This window comes from Pan troglodytes, chromosome 12 (genome assembly GCF_028858775.2).
Source record: "Pan troglodytes isolate AG18354 chromosome 12, NHGRI_mPanTro3-v2.0_pri, whole genome shotgun sequence".
NCBI classification, from domain to species: Eukaryota; Metazoa; Chordata; class Mammalia; order Primates; family Hominidae; genus Pan; species Pan troglodytes.
Window position 1 is genome coordinate 79,191,890 of NC_072410.2, and position 20,778 is coordinate 79,212,667.

Here is a 20,778-nt window from a genome sequence, read left to right on the forward strand (position 1 = left end):
GGGAGAAGAAATGGGGTTTGTTTATAATTCTGAGTTTTCAGTGTTGTATTCACAAACCATTAGAGCTGGAAGGATCATAGAGATGATATTATCCAGCTCTCTTGGACAAGAGGAAGCTGAACCCTGGATGTTACCTGGTTTGCCCAAGATTGCAAAGCTAGTTTGTGGCAGCTCTGGAACAGGAACCCAGTTCTTCTCCTTGCCAGCCTGTGTTCTGACATGGCACAGTGCTGCCTTTGTTGTGAGCTGCTCATTTAATTTTTCTTTAAGTTTAATTTTCTGTATTTCCCATATCCAGGTAAATTTTCGCAAGCAACAGGACAGTAAGATGACTTGCTACTGAACTTTTTCTTAAATGATTGATTCCCTAGAGCACTTCTTGTGAAGCAGTGTGCTGTCACCAGTTTCTCCAGGAGGAAAATGTGTTCATTCAGAGGCATGTCTGACTTTCCTCCTTCACTGTAATCACATAATGAAAGGTTCTTTCATAGTGTTCCTGTACAAGAGGCAGAGATAAAACCAACTTTGAGGGATGTAAGTGGAGACCCTTCAAGAGTAAGCAGTACACACAACCTTATCTCACAACTTCCTGACTAGATGATGTGTGTGGAGTTTTCAAACTTGATGTTTTGCTGATGTAGAGCTTTTGCTTGTTACATTTTGTTGGTTCTCTTTTCATGGGCTATCTGATACCCAGTGCCTACTGATTTTTTAAAACAGCTTCCTCCACCTGGAGTACTATATGAACTTAAGTTTATATGTATTTCCCTAATATTCTTAAAAAGAAACTACTAGGTAGATTTTTCATTCATGCTTTCCCTCTGCGGTAATTATCGCCACAGAAATCACACGAGTAAGATTGCCAACTATTAGAAATTGTTATTTTAAAACATTCTTTTTTAGTTTTTTTTTTTTTTTTTTGAGTCTGGGTCCCATTCTGGCGCCCAGGCTAGAGTGCTGTGGTTCCATTTTGACTCACTTCAGCCTCAACCTCCTGGGCTTAAGCCTCCCAAATATTTGGGACTATAGGTGTGTGCTACCACTCCTGGCTAATTTTTGTATTTTTTGTAGAGACGGGATCTCACCATGATGCCAGGCTGGTTTTGAATTCCTGGACTAAAGCGATCCTCCCACCTCAGCCTCCCAAAGGGCTAAGATTACAGGCATGAGCTACCATGCCCGGCCTAAAAATTGTATGTTAGATTCTGTTGTAACTTTTATGATGCCCAGAGTTAACTACATTGATATATTCCCTCAGTAGTGTCTTTTGTTATTATTTTAGATTTTCTGTAATGAACTACAAATGGGATATATGTTTATTCACAAGTCTTAAATTGCTTTTTGTATTTTCTTTTGCCAAAGTTTATTTTTTAGAAATTACAGATAATTTCATTGAATTGCACTCAATGCAAGTTCCCATTTTTAAGCTTTGAAATGAAGTTGTGCATGTAACCACATCCTATTTATTGACTGCCTTACTACAAGGATATCGTGGGAAAATAAAGAAGTACATAATATGTGGTTCTGTGACGTCAAAGGGTTTAGAAATACAATAGAGGATACCAGACAGAAATTCATTTTAAAAAGTCAGACTACAGGGCAACAGTTAACATTGCCCATGGTTAAGAATTTGCTAGAAAGCAAAGAATAAACATTCTGGTAAGATGATATCTAAGTGGTAGAAAATTATTACCTTTGTTGTTTTGTAGGAGAACAGTGTTTGAGCTTTGAAGAAATCCCAAAAGTTAGTAAGAAATCACTGTAGGAGAGAAGGTACAGTTTAAAACATTAACTGTTTTACTGGAGTGTAAACTTTTGTAAAACATCCCGTTTAACCAAAGTGAAATTAGAAGTGGCTGTGTCTTAAAGTCAGAATTCAAATTAAGGCTTAGGGATTAAGTCTCACTACTTTATAGTATAAAATAAAAATAAAATGGACATTTACTGTTTGCTACTCTTTGCCAGGTACTCTGATAAACACTTAAATGCATAATCTTATTATTTATTTCTCACAATAATCCTGTGAAGTAGGTTCTAGTGTTAGCTCCATTTCACAAGTAAGAGAACTGTGTTTAATTACTTTGCGTTAGTAGTACATTTCAGAATTTACCTTCTCTAGATAAAGGGTAGATTTAAAATATATTTATATTTGTTTTTTATGGGTTTTATGCTTTAGATGAGCATTTAGATCCCCTAATTAGTCTTTTGGTGAATTATACATGCCTGGAAACATGGCATGTAGCTTCTTCCCCTGTGGAAATTTATACCCTGTGAGTCCATAAAACATGTTAATTTCCCTATAGAGATACTTTTTATGAAAAGTTAAGAGCAGGATATGCTAATTTTAAAAAGATAAGTGATTAGAATTTAAATTTCTGTTCTTTAAATTTTAAGAACAGAAATCACTGTATTTTTCTTGCACTTTGATCTTAATTTCCTTTATAAAAATCCTGAGATGTATGTTATTAAAAATTATTTTGTTGGAGGTAACATACTACCAGACTTCAAAATATACTACAAACCTGTAGCAACAAAAAAGTGTGGTACTGGTGTACAAACAGACACATAGACCAGTGGAACAGAATAGAGAACCCAGAAATTAATGTATCTGCCGCCAACTGATTTTTGATAAAGGCTCCACGAACTCTCATTGGGTAAAGGACTGTCCAATAAACGGTGCTGGGAAAACTGAGTATGCTTTCTTCATATGCAGAAGGATGAAACTAGACCCACCTCTCACTCTATACAAAAATCAACTCAAAATGAATGGGCTGGGCACGGTGGGTCATGCCTGTAATCCCAGCACTTTGGGAGGCTGAGGCGGGTGGATCAAGAGGTCAAGAGACCAAGACCATCCTAGCCAACATGGTAAAACCCCGTCTCTATTAAAAATACAAAAATTAGCTGGGCTTGTGGTGTGCACCTGTAGTCCCAGCCACTCGGGAGGCTGAGGCAGGAGAATCGCTTGAACCCAGGAGGCAGAGATCGCACCACTGCACTCCAGCCTGGTGACAGAGCGAGTCTCAGTCTCAAAAACAAACAAAAACAAAAAACAGAAATTAACTCAAAATGGATAAAAGACCTTCAAAACAATAAATGGTAAAGACTACTATAAAACTACTTGAATAGTGGTATTTATTCAGGACATCGATCTGGGAAAAGATTTTTTCTTTTTTTTTTTTTTTTGAGTCTCGCTGTGTCGCCCAGGCTGGAGTGCAGTGGCGCTGTCTCGGGTTTAGATGAACCTCTGCCTCCTGGCTTCAAACGATTCTCCTGCCTCAGCCTCCCAAGTAGCTGCGATTACAAGCATGTGCCACCCTGCCTGGCTAATTTTTGTATTTTTTTAGTAGAGATGGGGTTTCACCATGTTGGCCAGACTGGTCTCAGACTCCTGACCTCAGGTGATCTGCCCGACGTGGACTCCCAAAATGCTAGGATTACAGGCGTGAGCCACCGCCTGGCCTGGGAAAACATTTTTATAAATAAGACCTCAAAAGCATAGACAACAAAAAGTAAGTGGGATTATATCAAACTAAAAACCTTCTGCACAGCAAAGGAAACAACAGAGCCAAAAGATAAACTTCAGAATGGGAGAAAAAAATTTGTAAACTATTCATCTGACAGGATTAATGTCCAAAATGTACAGGGACCTCAAACATCTCAACAGCCAAAAAAAAAAAAAAAAAAAAAAAGGACAAATGATCTGAACAGACATTTCTCAAAAACATAGAAATGACGAACAAATATATGAAAAAATGTTCAACATCACAAATCAGGGAAATGCAAATCAAAACCACAATGAGATATCATTTCATTCCAGTTAGGATGGCTGTTCCCAAAAAGACAAAAAAATAACAAATGATGGCAGGAATGTGGAGAAAAGGGAACTCTTACACCCTATTGGTGGGAATGTAAACTAGTATAGCTACTATGGAGAACAGTGCGGAGATTCCTCTAAAAACTACACATAGAAATACCGTATGATCCAGCAATCCCACTACTAGGCATTTATCCATAGAGAAGGAAATCAGTATATTGAAGAGATAGAGTGCTGCAACCCCTTGATTGAATAGTGTTGCAATCCCATGTTTATTGCAGCACTATTCAAAATACACAAGGTACGTAATCAACCTGGGTGTCCAACAACAGATGAATGGGTAAAGAAATGTGGTGTATATATACAGAGTGGAATACTATTCAGCCATAATAAAGAATGAAATACTGTCATTCGCAGCTACATGGATGGAACTGGAGGACATTATGTTAAGTGAAGTAAGCCAGGAACAGAAAATTAAGCACTGCATGTTCTCACACATGTGGAAGTTGAACTCGAAGTAAAAAGTAGAGCAGAGGATACTACAGGCTGGGAAGAGTAGTTGAGAGGGTGGAGATAGGTAGAGTTGTGAAAGGATACCAAATTACAGCTACATAGGAAGAATAAGCTCTAGTGTTCTTTACCACAGTAGGATGACTATAGTTTGCAATAATATATATATATTAATAATTCCAAATAGCTAGAAGCAGAATGTTGAATGTTCCTAACACAAAGAAATGATAAGTGTTTGAAATGATGGATAAGCTGATTATTCTGATCTGATCACTATTTATTATATGTATTGAAACATTACTGTGTACCCCATAAATATGGATAATTATTTGTCAATGAAAAAGAATTTTTAAAAATGCTTTAAAATATCTGTCTCCATAAAAGGGTTTACATGTCTTTATTATTTCAAGGTGCATTTTAATATTTGATGTTATTGTAAATCCATCTTTATAAAAATTACATATTTGAACTTTATCTTGCTGGGCTATAAAAATACAACTGCTTTTTAAATATGTATCTTATATTCATCCATATTACTAAACTCTATTATTTTAATAATTTGTGGATTATTTGTAGATTATATGTCCATAATGTCACCTGCAAACAATAAGAGTTTTTTGTTTTAAATTTTTATTTTACTTTAAGTTCTGGGAGACATGTGCTGAACGTGAGGTTTGTTACATAGGTATACACGTGCCACGGTGGTTTGCTGCACCTATCAACCTGTCATCTAGGTTTTAAGCCCCGCATGCATTAGATATTTGTCCTAATGCTCTCCCTCCCCTTGCCCTCCACCCCACGACAGGCCCCGATGTGTGATGTTCCCCTCCCTGTGTCCATGTGTTCTCATTGTTCAACTCCCACTTATGAATGAGAACATGTGGTGTTTGACTTTTTGTTCCTGTGTTAGTTTGCTGAGGATGATGGCTTCCAGCTTCATCCAAGTCCCTGCAAAGGACATGAACTCATTCTTTTTTTGTGGCTGCATGGTATTCCATGGTGTATATGTGCCACATTTTCTTTAGCCAGTCTATCATTGATGGGCATTTGGGTTGGTTCCAAGTCTTTGCTATTGTAAATGGTGCTGCAGTAAACATATGTGTGCATGTGTCTTTATAGTAGAATGATTTATAATCCTTTGGGTACATACCCAGTAATGGGATTGCTGGGTCAAATGTTATTTCTAGTTCTAGATCCTTGAGGAATCGCCACACTGTCTTCCACAACTTTTGAACTAATTTACACTCCCACCAACAGTGTAAAAGTGTTTCTATTTCTCCACATCCTCTCCAGCATCTGTTTCCAGACTTTTTAATGATTACCATTCTAACTGGCATGAGATGGTATCTCATTGTGGTTTTGATTTGCATTTCTCTAATGACCGGTGATGATGAGCTTTTTTCATATGTTTGTTAGCTGCATAAATATCTTCTTTTGAGAAGTGTCTGTTTATATCCTTTGCCCACTTTTTGATGGGGTGGTTTGTTTTTTTCTTGTAAATTTTTTTATGTTCCTTGCAGATTCTGGATATTAGACCTTTGTCAGATGGATAGATTGCAAAAATTTTCTCCCGTTTTGTAGGTTGTCTGTTCACTCTGATGATAGTTTCTTTTGCTGAGCAGAAGTTCTTTGATTAGATCCTATTTGTCAGTTTTGGCTTTTGTCGCAGTTGCTTTTGGTGTTTTAGTCACGAAGTCTTTGCCCATGCCTATGTCGTGAATGGTATTGCCTAGGTTTTCTTCTAGGGTTTTTATGGTTTTGTTTCTTTCTCTTGCCTGATTGCTCTGGCCAAAACTTCCAATACTATGTTGAATAGGAGTGGTGAGAGAGGGCATACTTGTCTTGTGCCGGTTTTCAAAGGGAATGCTTTCAGCTTTTGCCCATTCAGTGTGATATTGGCTATGGGTTTGTCATAAATAGCTCTTATTATTTTGAGATATGTTCCATCAATACCTAGTTTATTGAGAGTTTTTAGCATGAAGGGGTATTGAATTTTATTGAAGGCCTTTTCTACGTTTATTGAGATAATCATGTGGTTTTTGTCATCGGTTCTGCTTATGTGATGGATCACGTTTATTGATTTGTGTATGTTGAACCATCCTTTTTTTTTTTTTTTTTTTGAGGTGGAGTCTCGCTCTGTTGCCCAGGCTGGAGTGCAGTGGCACAATCTTGGCTCACTGCAACCTCTGCCTCCCGGGTTCAAGCAGGTCTCCTGCCTCAGCCTCCCAAGTAGCTGGGACTACAGGCGCATGGTGCCACTCCCGGCTAGTATTTTGTATTTTAGTAGAGATGGGGGTTTTACTGTGTTGTCCAGGCTGGACTCGAACTCCTGAGCTCAGGCAGTCCACCAGCCTCAGCCTCCCAAAGTGCTGGCGTTACAGGCATGAGCCACCGTGCCTGGCCTCTTTCATATTTTTTACACTTTTCATTTCTTCTTATTTTAGTGTGCTGGATAGGGGCTCCAGAACAGAATTCAGTAGAAGTTGTGACAGTAGGAACCCTTATCTTGTTCCTGATTTTAAAGAGGATTGAAAAAAAACACACACGAAAAAAAAACCCTACACTGTTGTCTGTGATGTTTGCCTATTGGGTTTTTATAGGTATTCTTTGTGATGTTAAGGAAGTTTTTGTCTCTTCCAAGTTTGCTAAGAGGTTTTTTTAAAAAAATTATGAGTCGAAAAAAAGGAAAAGACTAGAAAGAAATGCAATAAAAATTAATAGTTACCTCTAAAAAATTATTTTGTACATCCATTATCCATTTTGTGAACCTTAAATAGAAACTCAGTGGTATCTAATAGGCAATTGAGTTGGAGTTTTCAGAGGTTTTCATTTTAAAGTGAAAATTCAGAGATTTTCATTTTAAAAATCAGATTTTGAAATTGTTTCTGATTTTATTGTTATTAATTTTGTAAGTGGTTTGAGTTAAGTCTGTTTCATGTAGTCTGATTATCCACTGGAAGGCTGTCAGCCTGGTGTTTCTTCTCTGTTCAGCTGCTCATGGACTACACTGCCAAGCCCACTAGTCATTTGTAATTGGATTCATCTCTTCCTTGTAGCCTTGTCCTTACTGTTTTCTAGCACGAAACTTCTAGGTCATTCAGCCAGGTTTACTTACCCTTGTCTGTGTATGCTCATTCATTGATATGAAAAGACCTAGCAAAGTATCTGGCAGGTAGCTGGCACGCACTTATTTAGTGTTGGTCTATTCATTCTAGTCTCCCAGCCTCTTCTCATGTTAATTACCCTCTTTCATTTTGGTCCACCCAAGTACTGTAATAGCCTGTTCAAGTTCTGGATGTGAAGTGTTTTCTCATTATTCCAGTGCAAAAGGATCTTTCATTTTTTGGAACTTATGCTTCTAATGGACACCAGACAGCATGTTGGTTTTCTTTGCCAAAGTGAACTAAAAGCCTGCTGAGGACAGGCATCTTGTTTTCATCTTTTCTATCTACCACAGCATTAAGCTGCGAAGCATTTTACATGGTGCTAAAGAAAGACTGTTATCTAACAGGAATTTTACATTATCTTCGAAAGGAAAAAAGATAATAAGCCTAGGTATTAGCTGTGTGGGTTTATTCGGAAATTATTAAGTGCAAAATGAAAGGAAAAACTGCCTGTATCTCAGTTTTGTCCTTAGAACATCAATCTGTTTTCTGTGCCAGGAATACCTAGGGTTGAGGTCCATCCTTGAGAAGACCACCCACTGGTCATACTTCTGAGGTCTTTGATTTTTATTATATGCTTTTTGTTTTAGACCCCTTCGAAGGGAGTTTGAATAAAGGAAGCAATGAAAATCTGATCTTTGCCTAAGGAGTAAATTATGAACTGTTGTAAATCCACAGAGAAGCACTTTGTCAGTAATGACAAAGTTTATGTTTTCCTGAAGTATGTTTTAATATCTGCAACATTTTGGGAAAAAAATTAAGGAAGTTAGAGAAACCTCATCTCATTGACTTTCTGTTTTTATTTTCTGTCTTTAAGTACCTTCTTAGAAATCTCTTGTTTCTCTAATAATCGAAATGATGGTCATTACAAATAAGCTAACTGGTGGTTCTTCTAGTCCTTATTTTGTATTAGTATTATTTTTTTAAGCTGGCTATCATGAGTTACTTATTTTATAGGATTATCGGGCTTCAGCCCTATTTTAGGGGTTTAATTCGGATTTAAGCCTTGATAATTCTGTTCCAAGTATGCTCTGAAATTACCACATTGAAGATAAAATAAGGCTTACCTGACTATGGCTCTCGACAACTGGTAGTATGTGGTCTTTAAAAGATACTAAAATCAAGAGTATCATCAGATCTTTACAGGAAAACTAACTGAAGAACATGACCTGTCACTCTTTGGGATACTAAAGAGTTAGAATTGTTTTAAAAAAAATTATTATGTACTGCTTTTTTGGTTCTTTGTTAGTCTCCTATCTGATTCTTGTTTCTCCATGTGTATCACTTATTATATCTTTATAATCAGATGTACTTTGAGTGTGGATTATGTCTTTAGTTTTCCTCTATTTAGAACCCTAGTCAGAACTCATATTGAACTGAATTGGATTATAGGTTATGGGCCTGTTCTGAGCTTTTCAATTTATTACTTATTTTAATACAACAACCTGTGTCCTAAATACTGGTATTATCCCTAGTTTATGGATGAGGAAACTGAGATACTTGCCCATGATGACATGTTTAACTACTTATTCTACTGTTTATCATCTCTAATGTGTGCAGAATACTAATCTAGTCCCTATGCTGAGATAGGAGGTGTTTCTAGATAAGCATATCTGAGATATCTTGGGACAACTTGTCTTTTACCATCCTGTGATCTGCTGGGGAGACCTGGATCAAGAGATAGCTGGTTACAGCTTTGGTCCTGAGTTTTATACAAAATCTTGATTTTTAAAAGACAATAGTCACTAAATCTAATGGTATAAAAGCCTAATCAGCTTAAAAGTTAATTCTATTCAAAACCTTAGTCAACAATGAATTGTCCGTTTTATTTTCTTTAAAATAAATAATCTGCCCGGCCACAGTGGTTCATGCCTGTAGTTAACAGCTACTCGGGAGGCTGATGCAGAAGGACTCCTTGGGGCCCAAGAGTTGGAGACTGTAGTGCACAGTGATCACACCTGTGAATAGCCACTGTACTTAAGCCGAGGCAATATAGCAAGACCCTGTCTCTACAAAAAATTAAAAAATTAGGTGGATTTGGTGACATACACTTACAGTCCTAGCTGCTCAGGAGGCTAAGGTGGGAGTATTACTGTAACCTCAAACTCCTTGAGCCTAGGAGTTTGAGGTTACAGTGAGCTATGATTGTGCCACTGCACTCCAGCCTGGGTGATAAAGCAAGACCAGACCCTGTTTTTTTTTTTTTTTTAAAAAAGTCATATTTGTTATTTGTCTAATCCTGTGTGGAGAAAGACAGCATGTAGGAAAGCCACTGGGTGACATTCTGGCAAATTCCATGGTTCTGTCTTGAAGTGAAGCCTAGTAGTTTTTCAGGAGGTCCTTTGCACCACATCTTGCATTGTCATTAACAATTTTATGTCTCTAAAAGGTAATACGGGTTATTTTTTAATGGGTATGGAGTTTCCATTTGGGAAGATGAAAAGTTCTCTAAATGCATGATGGTGATGGTTGTACAAAAGTATGAATGTACTTATGCCACTTAATTGTACATTTAAAAAGGGTTACAATGATAAATATTATGTATATTTTACCACAATAAAAAAGAAAAAAATTTTTAAAAGAAGGAAAAAAGGTAATTATTTCACCTAGACCTATGTGTGTGAGTGTTGTCGCTTTGTGTGATTTTCTGTTGGAGTTGAATAACATGAGCTATAACAGAAAACACACTGAGGTTTGTGAATGTGACATAGGAAGGCAGTTCTAGTGTAGCAGTTAAAGATGGTCAACTCTGGAGCCAGACTGCTTGGCTTCATGTTCTGGTTCCATTGCTTTCTTGCTGTCTGACCTTGGATAAGTTTCTTAGCCTTTCTTGGCCTCAGTTTTCCAATTGTGAAGTAGAGATAATGATCGTACTTATTTCATGGAATTACTGTGAGGATTAGATGAGCTATTGTTAAAAAAAAATACTTAAAATGGCTGGGCACAGTGGCTCACGCATGTAATCCCAGCACTTTGGGAGACCAAGGTGGGCAGATCACCTGAGGTCAGGAGTTAGAGACCAGCCTGGCCAACATGGTGAAACCCATCTCTACTAAAAATACAAAAATTAGCCAGGCGTGGTGGCAGGTGCCTGTAATCCCAGCTACTTGGGAGGCTGAGGCAGGAGAATCACTTGAACCCAGGAGGTGGAGGTTGCAGTGAGCTGAGACTGTGCCACTGCACTCCAGCCTGGACAACAGAGCAAAAATCCATCTCAAAAAAAAAAAAAAAAAGCTTAAAACATGTTGTGTCATATGGTAAGCGCTAAATGAATGGACCCCTAGACCTGGGTTCTAAATAGTGTTACTGATATAAATATACTTGCGAATGTAAACATAAATCGGACATTTGTTTTTGCTTTTTTTTTAAAGGTAAAAGAAATAGGAGATTACTTTAAACAACACCTTTTGCAGTCCAGGCACAGAGGAGCATTTGAATTGGCTTATACTGGTTTTGTGAAACTCACTGAAGTACTAAACAGGTAAAACAAATATCCTTTTGTGTACGTTTTAAAAAGACTAAATATACAAAGCATATGCTTGGAGTAGAATTTAGTTGTGTCTTTTGAAGTTTAAAAGAGTAAGACCTGGTTGACTACAAAACTCTTGGAAGAAATTGTTTTCTTAGGTTTCATTGTATGATTTACTGCAGATAACTGATTGAAACGTCCAAACTGAGTTATTATTCTGTCATTGAAAGGTGATTTGAAGCAAACTCAAAGATTTTGCTAAAAATAGCTTTGAAATTACTGTTTTTTTTTTTTTATTGAATGAAATAAATGTTTTGTCTGTTTGAAAATTACTTGGTGTTTGGAATAAAACAGGCCTTGCAATTTTTGGGGTTTGTATTACAGAAGCACTTAAGGATTTTGGTTTTTTTCTTCATAATTTTATCGTATAGAAAAGTTTAAAAGAACAGTAAGTAGACTGAAAAGTAGAAAAGATTTTTTTCCTTTTACCTGGAAAACTACTTAGATAGATTTCATATATTTAACCAAATGTATTTCTTGACATTATAGTTACAGATAATTTCATTCATTCATATAATAGATTTCCTCCAAAGAGCTTGTGGGGAAACCTTAAATTACTTAATGACTAAGTGTTCATGGCAAGTGTTCTCTAAATAAAAGGTAGTATTTTCCAGGAAAACATTTCCATTGCCTGGAAACTTTTTGAAATGAAGCAGAGTTCTGCCAGCCTTGTAGCCTCAGCAAACATTTTATTTTAGGCTGTTAAGGCATCTATTCCTTGAATATTTTTGAAACTTTTTTTTTCACATGCCTGGTAAAAACATTTATAAAACATTTTGGCAGTTATGGGCTGCACAGAATGTCTTTAAATGATACTTTTTAAAAAGTCCCTGACATTAAACTGCTGATGTTGAAAATATTTTATCTTTTCAACTTTTTGTTTCCAGTGTAGACATGACTTATGAACTTTTTTTTCCCTCAAAACACAACACACTCCACTCCTATCAAATCAGTTAACAAGAATGTATGAATACCAGCAGTGTGCTTAGTACTGTGCTTGGTTTGGATGATATTATGGTTTTTTTATAAGATGAAGTTCCTGTTATTAAAGAGCTTATGGTTTAGTTTGAGAAATAAGTAGAGATGAAATTCAAAATATTTAACAAAAGGTATGTTGTGAGCACTGACTGGTCAGAACCAACACTGGCTGTATACAGCACCCAGCATCTCTCTGTGTGTGGATGTGTGTGGACTGATTACCAGCCTGGAAGTAAGACCGACACACTTGAACAAGATAAAACTGCCAAATTTTGGGTGAAATTTATAAAACATATAGGAATAGCCGAGAGAGAAAGCAATGGGGATAGGATGGTAGGGCTTCTTGGAAGAGGTGGAATTTGTGCTAATGCATGAGTTGAAAGAAGGAAACATTGTGAGTAAATGTTCGGAGGCTAGAATCAGCAAGGTGAATAAATAAGCCATCCTTCCTGTAGTGGTGGAGTTGGTAGGAAATAACCAGGCAAGTTGATAGATTGAGGCCAAATTATAGAGTGTCTTGGAAATAGATTTACTGTAGCAGGGATGGAGAGAGGCATCAAACATTTTTGCTCTGAAATAGATCATAGGAGGCATCATAGAATGGAGGAATAGCAGTAATCTGTGACTCTGGTTCTTAGTTCTGTGTATATTCATTCCATTTATTGGCAATGAGATTGTACAAAAATTAACCTCCCTAACCTTTGATCTCTTCATCTTTAAGAAAAAGGGTATTTGCCCTATTGACAGATCTCTGGCTTTTGTTGTATGAATCAAATAAAATAGATATTTAAGAAGACCTCTTTGCATTATAGAATTTCCTACAAATTTAAAACATGAGATTGATGTTGGTTGTGGGGTTGGCATGTAAAAACAGTTTTCTGGTTGGAAATGTTAGGTTAGATAGATTGTAATACAGATTATAGTAAGGAGAGCCTGCAATCAGTTATAACAAAGTAGATCTGAGGTGATGAGGGCTTCCTCTTGGGTGATGGCTCTGGGAATAGAGACAAACATGGGGTTTTAGTTAACTTTTGTCCCCACATAGATAGTAACAACTCCTCACATGATGTATGCTTAGAAGGAAAGCTGTGGACACATTTTATTACATTCACGGTTTTGTATCTCAACAATTTGGGCAGGGCTCAGCTGGGTGATTCTTCCTTAGGGTATTTACTGAGTTCAGTTGGTGGCATTCAGCTGGCAGATGAACTGGTCACAAGGGACCTAAGACAACTTCACTCGCATTTATGGCACCTTGGTGGGACTAGCTAGAAGGCTGGGCCTAGTTGGGACTACATGTAGCCTCTCACTCCAGCATGGTAGTCTTGGGGTTGAAATTCTTATATGGCAGCGTGCTTCCCCCAGAGAGAGTATTCCAAGAGAATCAGCCAGAAGCTGTATGCTCTTTTCTGACCCAGCCTTGGAAGTCTCATTGCATTGCTTTAGTCACATTGCTTTGATTTTAAGTGCATCTTAGGACCAGCCTGGATTCATTCTACCTTTTGACGGCAAAGTGGCAAGATCATATTGTAGAAGTATACGCAGATAGGAGATGTTGTGGTAGCCATCTTTGAAAAATGCCATCTGCCATATGAACCAACTGAATGTGAATAGTGGAGGTTACTAGGGAGTTCATGGTTGCTTCTGTGATTCTAAGTCTTGGTCACCAGACAAATGGGGTTGATGTTAACAAAACAAAGGAAGTTGAAAGAGGGAATGGTTTGATAAAGATGAGTAGGTTTTTTTGTTTTTTATGTGTTGAGTATGAGATAATGATGGCATACCCTGGTGGAAATACTTAAGTCAGATGTTAGAGATAGGGGATTAGTTTGGGTGATATAACAAAAACAGAGATGTAGATTTGTGAGTTTTCTCCAAAAATATCATAGTAAGATTGCAGTCTTTGGTGGAGAGCATGAAAGGAAAAAAGAACAGAGGTCTAAGGACAGAGGCTTTTGAATAACTGTGGTTGAATGGTACAGTTGAAGGCATTCCGAATAAATGGAGCGGGGAGACTAGGGAATGCCCAATGCCTGGTACCTTAGCCCCTCCTAATCTAGTTTAAAGATTTTCTCATGGCTGTTACTGTTGGCTTTTAACCAACCTGTTAGGAGTTCTCAGCTGTTGCTTTCAAACCAAGTAGTTCTTGATCCCTTTAGAGACATTTCAAATCTGCTGAACAGAATGTTTTGCAGAGAACATCTTTACAGTGTGTATGGCTTCCTTTTGTTTGGTTTTTATTTTTAAAAGAAAATTTGTTTCTTTTGGAGCCCTTTTGAGAGCGTTTTATAAGCCCTTAAGTTATGAAAAAGTTGTTTAGGCATACAACATTTAAAAAGTTTGCAAAAAGAAATCTGGGCATTCGTGAAAATCCACAGAAATGGAGGCCAACTGCTGGCCACCTCTTGAACTACAGCTGTGTTAAGGAAGGAAGCACTTAAAGAGATTAATGGATAAATAACTGAAGAGTTAAACATGACCCACATTGTTTGAATTGGTTTTTAATAGGATTATGCAAAATGTCTTCAAATATAAACTGACTTCACTATTAAACAATCATCTAAGAATAAATAGGGATGGAGACATTGTTATTTTTTCTGGGAATGTTTTGAAAGCAACACTTGCAACACACATAACACAAATAGTGTGTTGAGTTAATTTTCTGTAATCTGATTTTTTTATGTCGTGCTTTCTATTTAGAAGTCAGTGAAATATTCCTATTCTCCTTAAAAAACATCATTGCTTGCCTGTGCATAATTAGTTGTCTAAGCATTTGATTGGAGTGGTTAAGTTTGTTAATGTCATAAAACTCTAAATTCAACTTTTTGATGACATTCATATTTGCTTGTTTACTTTCTGTGATCTTATTATTTGAAGTCGTTCTGATGAAAATGAACAGACTTCTAGGATGTTAAGTTGGGAATCCAACTTCAATTTGTCCAACCATAAGATACAAACTTAACTATAAGGGGATAAAATCATTGATTATAATTCTAAATCTAGAAGGGAGATTTATTAGTGCTTGATGTTGTCTTACTCTTCAAATATTCGAATTGCTTTACTTGTAATGTAGCTTAATCTACAGATATTTATTGCAGTAATTATAATCATTTTCACATTATTGGCCTGAAAAAATTAAATTGTGACATTTAGTAGTTTTTGTCATTAAATACTAGTACTGACTCATGGACATCAACAATTCTGTGGACAGAAATCATTTAAATATGTATTTAAACTTTCATCAGTTAATTATAGCTACCATGATTCAAATTCAACAGATAACTTTTGATGAGCAATTTAAATATAATACTGAACAAATAATTTCTTCTACCTTTCTGGAGAATGAAAGACCAAGTCTCTAAAGAATATGCAGTTGAGAAATAAATAAATGCAGAATGTAATATATAAGATTTGGGGAAGAGTCATTCAGCTTTGAATGAAAGAATATACAATCTTGTGTAAACTTTATTTTTAATTTAATTTATTTATTTGAGACAGAATCTCTCTGTTGCCGAGGCTGGAGTGCAGTGGCATGATCTTGGCTCATTGCAACTTCTGCCTCCTGGCTTAAGTGATCAGAATCTGTCTCAGCCTCCCAAGTAGCTAGGACTTACGGGTGTCTGCCACCATGCCCAGCTAATTTTTGTATTTTTTGTAGAGATGGGGTTTCGCCATGTTGCTTAGGCTGGTCTCGAACTCCTGGGCTCAAGCAGTATCCCCACCTCAGCCTCCCAAAGTGCTGGGATTACGGACATGAGCCACCGCGCCCAGCCTAAACTTTTATTTACATTTCATTTGGCAAATGTGTCTAAATAAGACACTATTTCTCACTGAGTGTCCTATTAATTTTATTTGAAATATGAATAATTAAATAAAGAATAACTAAGAGATGAGCCACCTTGGGGAGCCATATTCTTTTTTTTGTTTTGTTTTGTTGAGATGGAGTCTCGCTGTGTTGCCCAGGCTGGAGTGCAGTGGCGCGATCTTGCCTGGGGAGCCATATTCTTTATAGAGAGAAAAATCCTTTTAATTTCCCATTTCTATTGTGGATTAAAAGAATTTGGAGAAAACTAGAATGTCTTGATGTATACATTCTAAGTGTTTGTTAATGATTCCTGCATTTTTATTTTCATTTTTAAGCCTACTATAATAGTTGAGTCAGATATTACTGTTTTTCCTCAATATTTGAACACTCATTTAAAAAGTTTTCATAATAACACTTTGTCATTTAGACAATAGCAGAGGGACTTTGTTCTCAGTGAGTAACCTCTATGCCAGCTTTTTAAGTAAAGTTTTAGAATTTTTTTAATATTAATTTTTTCTCCTAGATCTTAGGGAATGATTATATTAAATAATTGAGAGAACCAGCTATCTGGTACATCTTCCAATGACTTCTTTTAATCCACTGTATCTTGTCCTTCTCCCCATGGCCCTCTGATTGGTAATTCAATTTAGATTTGGTCATTGTATTATTGCCTGTGCCTGCAGCTAAGTCTTCAAAATAGCCCCCTAATGTTTTAGCCTGCAGTAAGCCTCAATAATGTATGATAGTGGTGAGGGAGGTTAAGATGGCTTCTCTTGATATGTAGCTTTCTAACAGGATTTCATTTGGGCAAATCATTTTTCAGGCTTAAAGTTTCCTGGTGCTTCAGGGTTGTGTTCCTATTTAAAATATACATGCAAACAACCTTCCTGCACACATCTATTAGTGTTTAGTTTCATTGAAATAATAAACATGAACTTTGAAATAATAAATATAATACTTGACCAAAGATTGAATGGAGTTGAATGGGAATTTAGCTTATGAAATAATTAGAGATTGGGAAAATCTCTAAGTTAGAAAAAATAAATCATACTGAAAGAGTTTGAGGAAATGAAGGTGACATTTCTCAGTTAGCAATAGTAATATAAGTTAAAAATAGCTCTGTGCTACTACATGTAGTTGGATGGATGAAGCCATTTAAAAGCCACTTTGTAGTCAGGGAATCGGATTTATTGGTACAAAATAATTGTCTAATGACCAATTAGTTGGGTATACAGCTTATGTAATTTGATTTTAGTCTGTGGGTTTTATTCTTATCTTAGAATACTTATCCAGTGGGAGTGAGATAGCTCTGTGGATAGGAGTTGGAGTAATCTGTTTATGGAACAATAATTTGCTTCAGTGATCTGCTCAAGACAATACAAAGGCCTGAATAGCAGCTATAGCCTGGCCTGTTCACTTCTGTTACTTTTAGTAGGGGCTTAGGCCATGGCACTTAGCATAGGAAAACAACAACAACAAACCCCTTACCTTTTTTTTTTTTTTTTTTTTTTTTTTTGAGCTGGAGTCTTGCTCTGTCGCCCAGGCTGGAGTGCAGTGGTGCAATCTTGGCTCACTGCAACCTCTGTCTCCCGGGTTCAAGTGAATCTCCCACCTCAGCCTCCCGAGTAGCTGGGATTACAAGAGCATACCAATATGCCAGGCTAATTTTTTTGTATTTTTATAGAGACTGGGTTTCGCCATGTTGGCCAGGCCAGTCTTGAACTCCTGACCTCAGGTGATCCACCTGCCTCGGCCTCCCAAAGTGCTGGATTACAGGAGTGAGCCACCACGCCCGGCCCTTCCTACCTCTTTTTGTGCATCTGCCTGCCTTCTTGTCTGCTTGCCCTCCTGCCCTCTTTCCTTCCCTCTTTCCTTCCTTCTTCCCTCCCTCCCTCCTTTCCTTCCCTTCCTTCCCTCCCTTCCCTACCTTCCCTCCCTTCCCTCTCTTTCCTCCCTTCCCTTCCTTCCCTTCCTATCCTTCCCTTCCTTCTCTTCCTTCCCTTCCTTCCCTTCATTCCTTCCCTCCCTTCCCTCCCTTTCCTCCCTTCCTCCCTCCCTTCCTCCCTTCCTTCTTCCCTCCCTCCCTCCTTCCCTTTCTTTTTTCTTCCCTCCCTCCCTCCTTCTTTAAGAATTTCTACTCTTCATACAGTGCTGCTTTCTAGGTTCTGATTGGGAAAGTCAGGATTTTGGATATAAAAGACTGAGGGAAGCTGGATACATTTTTAGTAAGCTTCCTTGAGAACTGGTAAACCGTTTGTTGTTGTTGTTGTTGTTGATATATATGTGTGTGTGTGTGTGTGTGTATATATATATATATATATATATGTATAAATATTTGAGATAGGGTCTTACTCTTTTGCCTAGGCTGGAGCACAGTGGTGTGATATTGGCTCATTGCAGCCTCAACCTCCTGGGCTCAAGCAGTCCTCTCACCTCAGCTTCCTGAGTAGCTGGGACTACAGGTGTGCACCACCACGCCTGGCTAATTTCTTTGTATTTTTTGTAGAGATGGGCTTGTGCCGTGTTGCCCAGGCTGGTCTCCAACTCCTGAGATCAAGAGATCCTCCGGCCTTGGCTTCCCAATGTGTTGGGATTACAAGCATGAGCCACCGCGCCTGGCCATATTTTGTAGATTAATAACATTTTGTGTTACTGAGTTGTTTATGATGAACCTTGAACCCCTTTTAAGAAGGTTGCAATTTTACAATGTACTCAGAGGCTAAAGACACTGTATATTTTGTATTAATTCGACAAGATAGCCAAATAAAAACAAAATACCTTCAGACAAGAGGCTGTCTGCTTATTTAGTGGAAAGGCATTCACTAACAAAAGCAGGATTTTGGAATTCCCCATGGCTGTGGTTGGTGACTACATAGAGTTGGCTCAAAGAACCAAGGACTGTTTCACTCAAGAACCTTTCTTTTTATATCCTTGCTAGGCCCTGGATTGTGTGATGAAGAACCAAAACAAACAACTAGGGTTTGCTGTATTGTTCTTGGGAACCTTGCATGGTTTCATTTTTACCTCTCAATTCCTTCATTATCATAAACACCAGCAACCCTGGAGTTTTGAAATCACTTCCTTATAAAGAAATCTTTCCTTGCTGGGGAGCAGACAGAAGGTTCATTGAATAGTCAGAACTCTATTCTGCTTTTTATAGGCACAGTGACCTCACTATTGAGAAGACTTAGGGTTCCAGCTCCCTGCTTTTTATACCTGGTTTGTCAATTTTATGCCTACCTGCAGGCACAGCTAATGTGCGCCAGCTGGCACCAGCACTAGTTGCTCCTTAATTATTCAACAAAAGATTTCTTAAACATCTACTGTGTGCCAGATGCTGTGTTTGACTGAGCTCTCTTTGACCATTGAGAATATGATATGGTAGACCACAGTTACTGTGAACCTAGACATAATTACCAGAGTCTAAATAGGAAACATATAACTGTGGAAGTAAGAGAGGGATGTGAGGACTTGAATAAGGGACTAAGGATTGTATGGGACCATGATGAGGAGTTTTGGGGACATTCTCATCAGGAACTACTTATGTATTTTAGAGTCATTATCTTCTCTATATAACCCAGGGAATGTTCATTGAATTTTCAAAGCATTTTTATTTTATTTTCATTCTAAAGCACTGAGAAATCAAGTGATTTATCTATAGCTACACATGTAGTTGGTGATTGAGCCAGCACTAGAATCTAAATGTTTTTCTGGAATTTCATAGCATTTCAGAGGTTAGCAGTTTAACAAAAGTTTATTGATTATTGCTTTCTATAAGGAATTGTGATAGGTAGGAGAAAAATATTGGTAAAACATGGGCCTTGTTTTTAGAGGAACTTTCAACCTAGCATTTTAATCTTTGGGATTAGATAAGTAAGTCGCATAATTTACAAGACAGACGTTAAAGACCAAGACAAAGATCCGCTCACTGAACTGTCTATCCTAGGTGATGAGAAGAATAATTAATGCCAATAACATTGGCAAAAAGCAAGGCAAGCAGGAGGGCATGATGGGAGGGAGAATAATGCTTTAAACATGCTGAATTAAAGGTAGTTTTGGGAGGCTGCCTAGCGGGATAGCAGACAGTTGGAAATACAGGTCAGGAGATTGGCAGAGGGGTCCAGGTTGGAGATAGTGTGACCTGGGACTCCCCCAGTATTTTAGCAGTAAATGTCCAGCATTCTGGGAAATCCTTTAGTCCCAGGCAAATAGGGACAGTTGTTCACTCCAGCTGGAGGTATATGTTTGAAAGTCAGCCAAACAGAGGAAATAGATGAAGCTATGGGCCTAGAGGAGATCTCCTAAAGAGGCTTAAGAAAGAAAGGAAAAAGTTATCATCTTGAATTAAATTTTATAACTATTGTTAAAACTCAGAGACATTGCTCATATGAAACATAGTTTCTACTCTGTGTTCATAAGTGTACAAACCTCGGTTAAATAACACTTTTACATGAACCTGAACTATACTTGCTTTTGAACCCTGTACTTGGTTTTGTTCTTGGGTCTTAGAGAAAAAATGATCTCTTGGGGTAGCAGTTAGGTTAATAGAGTTGATTTTGGTAGGCTGTTTGGGGATTTCAGTAGGAAATATTCTTGTATGAATACTATAACCCTGGTATGTGGAGATTTGCTGAATGTGTTTGTACCTGTTACAGGAAGCTAAGCAGCTGCATCAACTGCTGGCTCTTAACAGTGGCACTTCTCATTGGAAAACATTTTTGTTTGTACTTTCTTTTCTAGTTATTATACCCTCTTTCTTTGTCAACCTGGTTTGTTAGACTACCATATTCAATGAAGTTAGTAAATTATATGTCATTCATTTATTCAACAAATATTTATTGAGCTCCCTATAGGGTATCAGGCCGTGTTATAGGTGCTGGGAATAGAGAAATAACAGGAAGGAATGTGTCCTTGATACATGGAGATGTAGAAAATAATAAACTATCTGCTAGCAGTGTGTGTTTTTATGTGATAA

General features: G+C 37.5%; 1 protein-coding gene across 7 annotated transcripts in view; it reads left to right on the top strand.

The window, feature by feature from the left end:
- The window catches only part of THADA (THADA armadillo repeat containing), a 362,434-nt gene that overhangs the window by 57,374 nt on the left and 284,282 nt on the right, over positions 1 to 20,778 (top strand). For all 7 annotated transcript variants that reach the window (XM_001141804.8, XM_024354330.3, XM_024354328.3 and 4 more), the window contains one exon: positions 10,863 to 10,972. In XM_001141804.8, the coding sequence (XP_001141804.3) occupies positions 10,863 to 10,972 (110 nt within the window). The remainder of the gene's footprint in view (positions 1 to 10,862; positions 10,973 to 20,778) is intronic.